Source organism: Emydura macquarii, unplaced genomic scaffold, assembly GCF_026122565.2.
Source record: "Emydura macquarii macquarii isolate MOO-44397 ecotype Brisbane River unplaced genomic scaffold, CSIRO-AGI_Emac_v2 contig_2768, whole genome shotgun sequence".
NCBI classification, from domain to species: Eukaryota; Metazoa; Chordata; order Testudines; family Chelidae; genus Emydura; species Emydura macquarii.
In genome coordinates, this window is record NW_027132905.1 from 39,692,686 (window position 1) to 39,705,353 (window position 12,668).

General features: G+C 43.0%; 1 protein-coding gene across 1 annotated transcript in view; it reads left to right on the forward strand.

The window, feature by feature from the left end:
- TTC34 (tetratricopeptide repeat domain 34) overlaps nucleotides 1-4,842 on the forward strand; it is a 42,470-nt gene extending 37,628 nt beyond the window's left edge. Inside the window, exon 9 of the mRNA XM_067566653.1 lies at nucleotides 2,977-4,842. Coding sequence (XP_067422754.1) covers nucleotides 2,977-3,498 — 522 coding nt within the window. The 3' untranslated portion in view covers nucleotides 3,499-4,842. The remainder of the gene's footprint in view (nucleotides 1-2,976) is intronic.
- Nucleotides 4,843-12,668: the final 7,826 nt, after the last annotated feature.

Below are 12,668 nucleotides of genomic sequence, written 5' to 3' on the forward strand. Positions count from 1 at the left end.
AATAAATGTGCTTGTTTAGAAGGAGCTGTGTGGTAACTTGTAGCTGCGGGTGACACAATGGTCATTGCCTTCAGAGAGAAAGCAAAGTTTGTGTGTTGAGGGGGTTTTTCACTACCAGGCCTAAAATGCAACCTAGGATCTAACAATCAAGGGTCTTTCTGGCTCATGCATCATCGCTCGTGACAAAGATTCTGCAGATCAAATTTTATCCTCAATTACATCTGTGCAGCCCCATTATCTTCAGTGTGTGAAAGAAACTAGAATTTGGCCCTCCAGATGGACCTCCGCCTGTTGAGAGTGTGTGGATCATTTGGAAAAGTGTCTCTCGATGTATCTTAGGTCACTTGGACCACAGCTTGTGGTCACTACCAGGCCAGATTGGATTTGAACAAATAATAGACTTGGAGATACAAGACTTTCCAGACACTCTTCCACTAATGGGCCTCTTAGTGATCAAATGTCATTGGAAATTTTACCAAAACACTGAAGTAACTAAGCTCATGTTCTTTCCCAAAGAAAGACAGAGTTATCAGGAGATGTTTGGAATACAGTCTCTGAAATTCACTGAATCCCAGGCTAACATTTTCAGAACTTCCCCAGGCCAGCCCTCACAAGATGTTTACAGATCCTTTGTGCTGCTGCTATAGGCAGAGACTCCAGAGAAGTGTCTTATCCATGGGGAAGGAAGAAAATATCAACTAGGATATTATCGTGGTCAGCTGAAGGTGACAAATAGCTCCCAGTAACCACCAACAGCTCATCTGAGAATGATAATTAAGATACTTTCCTGGAAAGATTGCATGGACATAACCTGTTAGAATCCTCGAAAATCATGCCTGGTGCCCCTAGTGAAAGAGACTGAGGGGGTGTATACACTGCAAAAAGACCCCAAACAGTGACAGCAAGTCTCAGAGCCTGGGCCAGCTGACTCAAGCTCACAGCACTCATGCTATGGCTGAAAAAAAAGCAGTGTAGCTGTTCCCACTAGGGCTGGAGTATGGGCTCCGAGACCATCCCCTTCGCTGAGTTCCAGAGACCAGGCTCCAGCCCAAGTGGGAATGTCTACACTGTCATTTTTAGCCCCATAGCACAAGCCACATAAGCCCGAGTCGGTTGAGCTGGGCCCTGAGACTTGCTGGCTCAGAGGGGAAGGGCTGCAGTATTGACATACCCGGATTCTTTTTTAATAACTTTCTCTCATAATCAAGAACTGCACGTCTGAGCCCATTATTATGTATTAATGATCAGTCTTTCCATCGAATCTTTGAAGTTAAAGATCGACAAGACCTCTGAGGTCTAATCTAGCCTTTATGAGAAAGTCCACTGTATATTAGAAAATTAGGACTTTTCTGTAGTTTTTTTCCCCAGCACCCTGTGGACTTTAACACACACAAAAATCCGCTCCTGTAGATTCTGTAAAAGCAGTCAAAAAACCCAGAGATAAATTACCACTCGCTGTTCAATTCTATGTTTTACAAGTTTCTATAGACCTAATTTGATCTTTTTCTATCATACTCTATAGGACTTTTCCATAAGGGAATTTCTAATGCTGTGTGTGGTCTAGTCTTGTAGGAAAGATATTAAGCACCTTTAGAAATCTTAATGAATCTCTATGCTCATGGGATACAAGTCAGTATTATTGTTCCTGTTTTACAGATGGGTAAAGCAAGGCACAGAAAAGCAAAGCTCTTTGATATCCTGGATGAAAATAATGCAGCATTTAACCTCTTTAGTAATACATGCTCTATAGAGGATTGTTTTAGTGCATAACAGGGTGACATCCCCTTAAGAACTGGAGGCCAGCAGCCAGCCAACCCACATCAATGCAGGAACAACTCCAGCCCACCTGTGCTGCATCTTGATGGGGCCGGATGGAGGATTAAGCGATTCCCCCATGCAGGGCAGCAGGAAGATGCAGGGGTGGCGGGACAGTTCAGGAAATTGCATAGTGTGAGAAAGGCTCCTGCAGGGAAGATACCGACGCCAGAGGAGTTGGGAAGTCAAAGCTGAACTCTAGCCCGGTAAAGTCTGGGAGTGACTATTGAATAGGACTCAGTTCTGGGAAGAAGAGCTGGGGACTCCCCATCTGAAGGGACAGAGACACTGAATGAGGGTTGGGGCCTGGAAGGCCAGTGTGTAAATAAATAAACAAACTGAACCCAGGGAGAGGAATGTTTAACTGACGAGGGGAACAGAGGCCAGGTCCTGCAGAGTGATGTCTGGCCACAAGGTGGTGCTGAGCAGGCAGCTGGCCCTGTTCCATCCGGGAATGGCTATCAAGGCCAAAATTCCTTTCAGGTTTACATTTGAACAGGATTGGCACTTCCACGTTAATATTTGAATACAATCATACCCATCTCCTCTCCCAGTCCATGTGCAGCTGCCTTTGCCTTTGATACCTGTCTTGTCCTCAGTGCTTTTTCCTAAAAAGAAGATTCAGGTCCCAATTCAGCAAGGCACGTGTGTGCACACTTAACTTTTAGCCTGTGCTTGAGTGCTTAATTGAAGAGGGATATAGTTAAGCATGTGCATAAAGCTCAGCAATAGCCGGTGTCTCAAGGAGGAGCTGTGGCTCGGAGGACAGTGAAGAGGGTAGGTGTGAAAAGCTAATGAGGAAGCTAGCAGACTCTAAAGCCCTGGTTCAGCAAGGTGCCTAACTTAAGCACATGAGTAAACTCACTACAGTCATTGGGCATAAAGTTAGGAATGGGATCGATGGGACTGAGAAATGACTCAGCATTGAAACTACTCAGGAGAAAAGCCTTCATGTAAAGCCTACTTCATGTGCAGAACAGACTCTAGCAAAGACAGTAGACAGAACTTCAACCATAAACATATTAGAAAGGGAAAACAACACAGGGTACAAAGACGAAATGGATGGGTATAGTTGGGCTTCACTGAGCCCTTCCAAACTGAAATATTACTTGTTTGGCTCGTTTTTAAAGGAATAATTACCAGCGCTTTCTCTGTCCATAGGTAGCAGCCCAAGAAGGAAATGCATTGATTCAGTACCATCACTATGAGAAGGCTCTAGATTATTACTCACTGGCTGTTTTAACAAGCAACAATAATCCACGATACCTTCGCCAGCGTGCTGCATGCCTAATGCACCTGAAGGAATATGACAAGGCTTTAAAGGACATGGACAAGGTGATCCAGAAACATGGGTCTCACAGCGTAAGAACTCAAGTTGAGGATCACTGCTCAAAGGGACACATACTCTTATCCCTTTTGGAAGCGGAAGCCGCGGTTAAACAGTACATCGAGGCATTGCAACTGGAACAGTCGCTGGCCTTGTGTAGCATCTCTAACGGCCCTGGTAGGGAAATTTTGGGCCAAACATTTCACCAAATAGCACAATGTTATTTTGAAATTCCCCGTTATGAAGAGGCCTGGAAAACTGTGGATTATGGTCTCATGATTGACAAAAACAATAGTGAACTCAAGAAACTAAAAACAAGAATTAAAGGAGAGGCATCAGGGTGCAGCGTTCATTAATTTGTTTGGTTTTGCCCAGTGATCCATTGACCATGGTTTTTGTTTATGTGAGAAGAACAAAGGAGCAGATTGGAAGTTCACCACATACAGCACCATCTAATTAATGTTCTCAGTGTCTTTTCTATACACACTGTGAATTGCATGGCACAATATGAACTCTGTACTGTGTACAGCAAAATCAGGAGATTCAGTGCAGGAGGTTACTAACATTAGAGCAAAACTGATCAAGAAATGGTCAAGAAAGGAAAGATCAAGAAGTGCAAACTGCAATATCCAGTGTCCTTTCAAATTATTTTGGGCACATTTATTAAAATTTAAGATTTTCTTATAGAGCAGGCATTTTCTCTGGATAATCTGAACATTAATTCTGAATAAGCACATAGTCTTCTATAAGATTGAAGGGAAATTCTAATTGACTGTGCAATGTTTGTGAATAATTGCTGTATTAACAATATTGACTGTTATTCTTTTCTTTAGCTTTAGGATTCATTAGGTGTCTCAAGAGATCCTATGCTGTACATGTCAAAAGAGGAGGTCAAATGGAAGTATTACGACTGTCCCATCAAATAAGACATTCGCTATGCATTTTATGTTTATGCAGCGTCATTTGTATTCAGTCTTGCCAACAACCCAATCTTGAGATGAGGTGAGCGCCACATCTTCCATTAAAACATATGGGCTTGTGGGTGCTCAGCATCTTTACAGAGCAGACCACAAATGCTTTATAGTAGACAATTGCTCATAGGCTAAAGATTTAAAATAAGTGATTTAAAAACATACCTTACTCATTGGTTCACAGGAACATCAGAGAGAGCGAGGTCAATATACACACCCATATTCTCACGCTATCTTTATTTAACATTTATACAGTGGTTTTCCCTACAGTCTAAAAGACAAGACACAACAGGGCTGATAGAATTTCACTGGGCCAAATAGAAACCAGAGTGAAGAGAATACTGCATTGGCTGGGGAATGCAATAGACAAAGACCTTTCTGGTCTGCATCCACTTTGCATCTAGAGTAAGATGCAGCACAATGGCAAAGTAGGCCCCGGAATGGCAGTCCTTTACATTCACTTTGCACTGGTATAACCAGTGACTCCAAGTGGCCTTTTCCACCTCCAATACCAATAAGTCTGTGAAATGAGACAATATAATTATGGAGGGGAATAAAATTTGCTGTTGTAAACGAAGTTCAAAGTGATGCTGGAAAACAGGACAGTGGCGTTCCTACTTTGATTGAGATTGAAAGGGGATTGGAACAAATGCCCCCCTTTTGTGATATATTATATTGCTTGCTGAAAGACAATATTTCAGAATAAAACTGCAACTGACTCCCATGGAATCAAGCCAGTGAACGTGACTGTAACTTTAGATTTTTTTACATAACTATTTTTTCTACCTTAAGAACACAGGTAGGGTCAGTGTGGGATTTCTCTTCTTTTTCAAGGTCAAGCAAGTTCCATATGAATTTACTGAAGGAGACATTGATAAGTAATTATTCCTCCTGATTGGCATCAAAAAGCCATAAAACAGCTTCTTCCCAAGCATGAAATTATATTTTGTAGACTAATGGTGGGTCACTTGCAAGCTGAAAGAAATAGCCTGGCATGTGGAGAATACTGATTTTTCTTCTGCAACAAAACCACCATTAAGAGTTTTACAGCATATCATTGTGGAGATTATTTTGCGGTGATGAAGGGAGGCTGGTTTTTTGTCGTTTGGATTCACTGAAATAATGAGTCACATCACAGTCTCATGACATCAGCTTTCTGTTAGCAAGTCCCTCTGTCTTGTTGCAGTTTCTGTCCTGAACAACTGATGTCAGACAGCTGATCGCTTATCTTTAGCAAATTTGCTCCTTTCATGGCATTTGCAGGGCTGATGTCTGCTCACACTGTATATATTCCCTGTTGCTTGCAATTTGCTGCTTGTAAAGACAATTTAATGCTGGTGAAGGCGCCACATAAGCATCCCTAAAGAATGAAGGCATCTAGACATGTCCAGAAGAGATATACAAGTATCCAAGTTTCCCTAGCCTGTATTAACTTCATTCTGGAGAGCCCAGAATGGGTCAGATTCTCCCCTCAGTTATGCCTGGTGTACATCAGGAGTCATTCCAGGGTAAAATCTGTGTAAGTGAGACTCAGGCTCCACGCCTCTTGGAAGTGCAGTACAACCAGGTAGCCCTAGGTCTCTCTGCTGAGAGCAGTGTGTTGCCAACTCTCATGATTTTATTATGAGCCCCACAATAATTGGTGTTTTCCCTTAAAGCTCCAGCTCCTGGAGCCATGTGACTACATGAGAATCTCAGCTTGCATTTTTTAAAGTAAATTTCTAGCCCCCATGGCTGCTGAGAAGCATAAAAATGGGGCCTCAGCACAACCTAAAAGCTTAAAAGCCAGAAGGCAAATAGAAAGTGAGAAGCTTCAACCAAGTTCTTCGAATATTAACCTGATCCTGACTAAGTGACGTATGATGTAGGATATCAACATTTTATTGTCACTTCGCCGTCATAAAGTTTCAAATTTGTTTTTTAAAGTATTATTTTTTTAAAAATCCTCATGATTTTTAATCCATTCTGATGATTTTTTGAAGCCAAACTAATGATTTAGGAATGTTTTGGGTTGGCAATCCTGATGAGTGCCCAGAAGGGGGATAACGAGTTGCAGTTGTAACAGGGATGCAGGCACATGGCCCCCTAGAAATAAGGCTAAGACTCACCCACTCATTACCCACAAACCACTAATAGCTACTGGTGTCCTTTGGTCATTATAATGACAGGGACTTTTTAGAGATGCCAAATAACATTATTTGATTAAACTACCTTTAAATTAACCAGTAAAATGTATCTATATCAATATATAATTTACTGTAAAAAAGCTTTGAACATCCCTTTTCTGCCGGGCAAACATATGGTGTTTTGCTTCTCACTCCTACTTGGGTCTCAGGAGTAATGCTGGGTAAATAATTTTCAGCACATAAATTAATCCACAGATTTTGTCTCTCTTTCTTCCTCATGATTTGCCTGTAGACAACTCCCATTTTCCTCCAAAGTGGCTTCCATTCCAACCAAGTTATTCATCAAATCATGTCTTCAAATTATTTTTGGCCATTGAACTTTTCACAAGCAATTTGCTGCGTGGATTTGACATGTGAAATTAAAGCTGTGTCAGAGAATTCTGATAAACCACAGGGTGTGTTTCTGTCCTCTGGCTGGATGGGTAACCCTAATAGATCAGGTTTCACGTGTACAAATTCAAAAAGTTTCCTGCATGTGCTTAAAACACTGCCATTAAATTCATTCCATACGTTACAGGTTGTGTTAAAGGCATAACCATCGCCTTACGTTCAGAATAAATGTAAAGATGCCATTGTAATCAGGTGGCTGAAACAATTAAGCAACCTACCCCTCAGACACAAACAAAAGGTCTGACAAAAACAAAGGTCCATCCAAGACTACTCAGGAATGTGAACTATGTGGGTAGGCAATGGGCTGGCCAGTGCATATAGAAGTACTGGTAATGTAGCCTGAGAAAAAGCTAAGAGAGAAAGGTTTTGGAGCACAGAGTGCTGGCTGGAAAGGCAGCCTGACGACAACAAGCCAAGGGACTGTCTCATGCAGCTTGATTCCTGCTGGCTAAGGGAAAGTGGACATCATAAAGAACCTTTATAAATAAACGAGATTGCAGCAAAGAAAATGTCTGGCTCTAGCATCGATTTCCCCATTAGTGGAAGCAACCTGCAGGGCCCCAAACTTGGGCTATGTGCGTGGCTCAAAAGGGGTAATACATGCAGCATAAAAGGGGTGAATATTCAAAGCATATTCACTGAATATTTATGGGGGGGGAATTGCAGTAATAACCCAAGATGGCAGCTTCCTTCCTTTAATTATTAGTAGCTTGGTAGCATGTAGAGAGGCCCCAGTTGAGATGAGGGCCCCTTTGTGCTCGGTGCTGTACGAACATGTATTAAGAGACAGCCTTTAACCCAAAAAGCTTACTGTCTAGAGGTCTAGTCGTGCACCACAGAAGTTTTGCCATTAACATGAATGGGAGCAGGCTCAAGCCCTATCTAGTCAAGTGAGACAAAGGGTGGGAGAGAAAACCGGCACAGAGAGCCAAGTGACTTGCTCAATGTCGCATGACAGGTTGGTGGCACAGCCGGGAACAGAACCCAGCTTTCCCGCGTGCAAGGCACCACCCACTACTCCATGCTGCCTCTTTCTAAAAGACTAGTTTCATTTGTTGTTCACAATTTACTCTTCTTCATAATTAGATGCCATGATTAGAACTTTCCTATTACCCTGGAGTGTTCCTTTAAACGAAGGAGCTAAATTCAACCCTGCAGTAACTCCCCTGGCTGCTATGAAGTGACTTCCAGGGTGAATTTTTCTTCAGGTCCCTACAGCTCCCATTTCTTCAAGCACCATGAAGTCACATAAGAACCTCTTATTCTATTAGTCATGGTCCAGACTAATGACTGCTTCTCTCAGCAGGTCTCAACCAATCTCATCAGCATTTATATTTGTTTCTTTTATCTCCTCTCCGCTCTTTCTATACCATTAAACTGTTGAGATCAAAGCACTTATCTCTGCCTCTGCCCAAGCTTCTGATTTGTTCTTTATTCCTCTGTTACGGTCTCTTCCCCCCCCCCTCCCCCAAATAATTTATTAGAATATCAAATAGAACTTTTATATTAGTCTCAGCGAGGGGGTTTGATTAGCAACGTCATCACATTATACATACTTCATGGATTTTCACACGCATGATGGCCCACTTTAATTCCCCAATTCCTGGAACTTTTGAGAGCAAGCCAAATCAGCTGTGACCCTGTTCATTCCAGCGACTTCCCAGGCCATGGCTCTGGTGCCCCCACACAAGCCATACACCTTCTCCATTCTGCTGTTAGGTATTTGCCCCTAGAATTGGATTTACTAGCATATATCTGTTCAAAAATCTCTTCTTCAGCCCAACCTGTTGGGAGAAAGTCTGTGTGGAGAAGCCAGTCTCCCTTGGCCTTCACTGGAGCAACCCTTATGCATGGTGATGATGAGTCTGTGGAGCCCTTTCTAACCCCCTTGGAAGCCATGGAAGATTTCTATTGGCTTCAGAAGGAGCTCTCCCTCCGCCCCCATCGGTAAGGATCGCACAGCCTAGCCCCGCCAGGCTCGGAGAAAGGAATTGCAAGAGGCCAGACCTGTATGCTCCGGTCACGCCGCTCTGCATTTATATTTGGAGGGAGACAGAGGAGGTTTGTGCAGTTTACACCTCAAGTCCTCTGTTTGGAGGTTGTCTCTGGGTCTCCATGTGCGGTCCAAGACAGAGCCTTAGCATTCTCTCCTCTTCTCTCTGAGGAACAAGAGGGAATGTTTGTCCTTCTTTCCTTCCAGTCCCCTCTCCCAGCCAGCAATCCTTGTGCACCAGGAATGGCCCTGCTGTAGCACTGAGCATCAAATATCCTCTTCTCTCTTCAAGGCTCACCAAGAATCCAGATCTCCCACACCTGGCCTGCAACTACCCAATGAGTCATTTTACACCTATAGTATTTTCTAATAGGAAATAATTTCTGCTTCTCCTCAAACACCTGGATGGAAAATGTGTGGCAGGTCAGTTCTGAAGGATCTGTGATTCTCAGAGGTAATGACCTTGTCTGCTTTCTATCTGTTGATAGAAAGAGACACCTGTGCCAATTCATCCCCTGTGTGTGGCTGGGAGCAGGAGTTGCACACGGAAGATATCTTTTGGTAGCTGTAATGCCCCTCCCCCTGAACTCTCTGATAGGTCTCCCATTCAAAACAGATTGGGCCATATTCCCATCTCACACCGGATAGGACAATTGCAGAGATGTCAAGTACAGTAATCTGGATTTACACTGGTGGAACTAAGAAGAGAGTTTGGTCCATGTAACCGATGCACCTCGTCGAGCTGAACACCAGTTAACTCTGAATCCACCTTAAAGCTCTGTTTACCCAAAAGGCTGTGTCTAGAGGCAAAGTGTCTCTATTTAACTGTAGGCTGCAGACAGAAGTCTGCCTTATATTCCTCTCTTTTTATTGTCTCTGCAGCCTTTATGCTGCTACGCAGCCTCAGTGGTAAGCTGGTAGCAATTGCACTTCATCAGCACTCTGCATGGGGAAGGAAACTAGCTGAAGAGCAGAGAACACCTGGCCCTGCATTGTCACCAGGTAATGAACAATGACTTGAGATGTCTCTGTCGCCCTGGCTTTATAAAGTATTTATTTAGTGCTTCTCACCAGAATATAAAAGGGAAAGCAGTCACTGAAACAGTGACAACCCAAATACAGTTTAACAGATGAAGGTTCGTGACCTTATGTATTGCAGCCCAAGAGGCAAAGAAGGCGGTTTGAAAAGATGGTGAGCTGGTTTGGATTCAGTATTCAATTAGAACCTTTGCCCAAAACTTAACCAGAGCCAAACTCCACATTTCTTTGATTTAAAAAAATGGGGGGAGGGGAAGTATTTTCATATCAACTCCTCTCCTCTCCATTATTTTTCACTCACACTCACTTCTGCACTGCCATGTACTGACAGAACTGGAAATAAATATCATCCAGCATAAGCTTTTCATCAGACACATTTTGGAAACGGACACATTCCCAGTGAAGCAGCCTCCCTGACTTTCACTCTGGTCCACTGTGCTTTTCAGATTCATATTAGTGGGCCAAGTTTTGCCCTGCCTCACGCGCACGCAAACCCACTGCAGTCATTCTCTGACATCAGTGGGTTTGCATGGGGGAAAGTGAAGGCAGTGTGTGACACTGGGAGGCAGATGTTTTGCTATAATGACAGCTAATCTAAAAACCATTTGTTTTAATACCATCTCCCCAGGCAAGATGAACTGCATTATCACTGCATCGCTTCTACATCAAGCAATTTCCAATTTGCCAAGGTTCTGAGGAGCCACTGTCCTTATTAATTTAATGTGTTACATGAAATTATCATTGGCATTACAGTCTGCTTTTGGAGCCTCAGCGTCTTAATCACATTTCCCCTAAACCAGTCCACGCTGGAAGCTGTTGGTTCACTAAGCCATTACTCAGCAACACCTTAAATAAAATGGCTTGTTATTTAAAATGCACAGCGCTCCAACCTCACAGAAGCAGCCTAACTGGAATCAAAAGGATCTTCCTCGCCCGTCCTACTCCCGCTGTCATTTCCATAAATGGGCTTTTTCTTTGCTTTTTTTCTTTATTGTGGGAGGCCAGACAAAGCCTCTCCAGCACTGCAGTACTAGATTTGCATCACAGGCATATTACATAACCCAGTAAGTCCCTTTGCTGGGCATTCCTGAGACCCCATGCACATGATCAGTTGTTTACCTGGCAGCCAGCCTACTGTGAGGGTGCAAAACCAATAAACAGCTATGAGGCTGACTGAAGCAGCCCAGCAACTCAGAAAGACCCAAAACTGAGGAAATTCAGAGCTCTAATGGTCCGTCCCTAATACCAAGCACACAGCAAGGTGGGGGGTAGGGATTAGAGCGCGTTGCTGGGAGTCACAAGACTTGGGTTCAGCTCACGACTCTCCCATTGACTTACCGTTTATTTATTTGCATAGACCAGCATTTTTCAGATGTGAGTGCCTAAATCAGGCCTGCAAGACATAACTGCCTTTAGTCCCCAAATGACCAAGACTCCACATGAATTTAGTGCACCCTCATTTTTACTGTCAGAAATTAAAGAGCTATTTACACAAAAGGAATGGATCCCGCAGTATTTTAAGTCTCCTGAATGCATAATTCTGAAGTTTCCTTTCTCTGAGTCTCTTGGTTATGCATCGTTCCCACTTCACCACCTTTAGGCCAGGGAAAGCTATGCATGAGGGATCTGCTTCCAAGTTCAGTGCAGGATTGGGGCCTAAAAGGGGTCAGGTTTTTAGTGGCAATGAGTATAAGCAGTTCCCGATGAATTCCATGGGGAGCGGGGAGTGTTCAGTCCTCTTGAAAATCAGGCTGTGGCTAGCTGCCTAAAATATGGATTGAGGTGCCTATCTTTGGGCAACCCCATTTAAAGATTTTGGTCATGGCTCTGGAAAGCATATTGCAGTGGACCTATCAAGCCTACAGATTCTGTGATCATATGCATCACATGTGACTCCAAGGAAGTCAGTAGAGTTGCACGGGATAGGCATAGGATTTTTCCCAAAAGGGAATAGGAAGTACAAAGTGCGAGAATAGATTTACTGGCCCCAATCCTGACCTGCCCCAAAGTAAATAAGGGGAAAATCCAGCAATGGAGAGTGAGGGCGAGTGTAATGTAACGCGGGGCATATTCAGAAGACTGCTCATGACCCTTTTCCATTACTGTTGTGTATTTTGTTATGCCCCGGGACGTACTCGCATCACATGTCACTGTCCTCAGTGCAATCTTGCGTATACTTGATGAATTGCTTCACTGGGAGCCACTGTTCTGTGCAAGAGTCTGTGGTGAGCTGCAGGCAACGTTTTTACCACCAAGCCAGGGCAACAGAAAAAGTCAAGCCATTCCTTGCATGAAAAAGAACCCATGAAATTTTTGATCTTCAAAAGATCCACTCCTCCTGAGGTATCATTGAATGTACAGAAGCCTGTGACATCTAATATTATGTCACATTCAAACACTCTAGACTTCTTTCAATATATTCCATATCTTTTCTAAAAATTACATAAAAATCTTATGAAGTTAAGAATATGTTTGGATTCTCTCTGAATTTTGAGCAAAGGGCAGGGTTGGTTCTTATGTTACAGACTTTTAATAGCAAATTAAGCTTTCTTACATCAACATTTGCTCCTTTGCTGCCTTGTTGAGATGGTTAGATGTATTTTTGCACTGATATTTCTTTTCTTTTCATGCATCTTCTTGTGATTCTTGGGCATAAAAAAAGAAAGTGGGTAATTAGCCACCTAGAAAAGTCATCCTGTGTCCACATCATTAATGAGTTTGGATGCTTTAATTGATTGCATTCTGGACTGCTTTGGACTGCTTTAAATGTCTGCTAATGGTATCCAATTAAGCCTCCTAATAAACCTCACTGATGAAGTGCAGTATAAACACACATCAAATAGAGATGCAAAGGGAAATGCCAGGGAGTTGACCCTTTGCAGTGCACAACAAACTGTAAGATTTGTGAGAGACAAGGTGGGTGAGGTAATATCTTTTATTGGACCAAC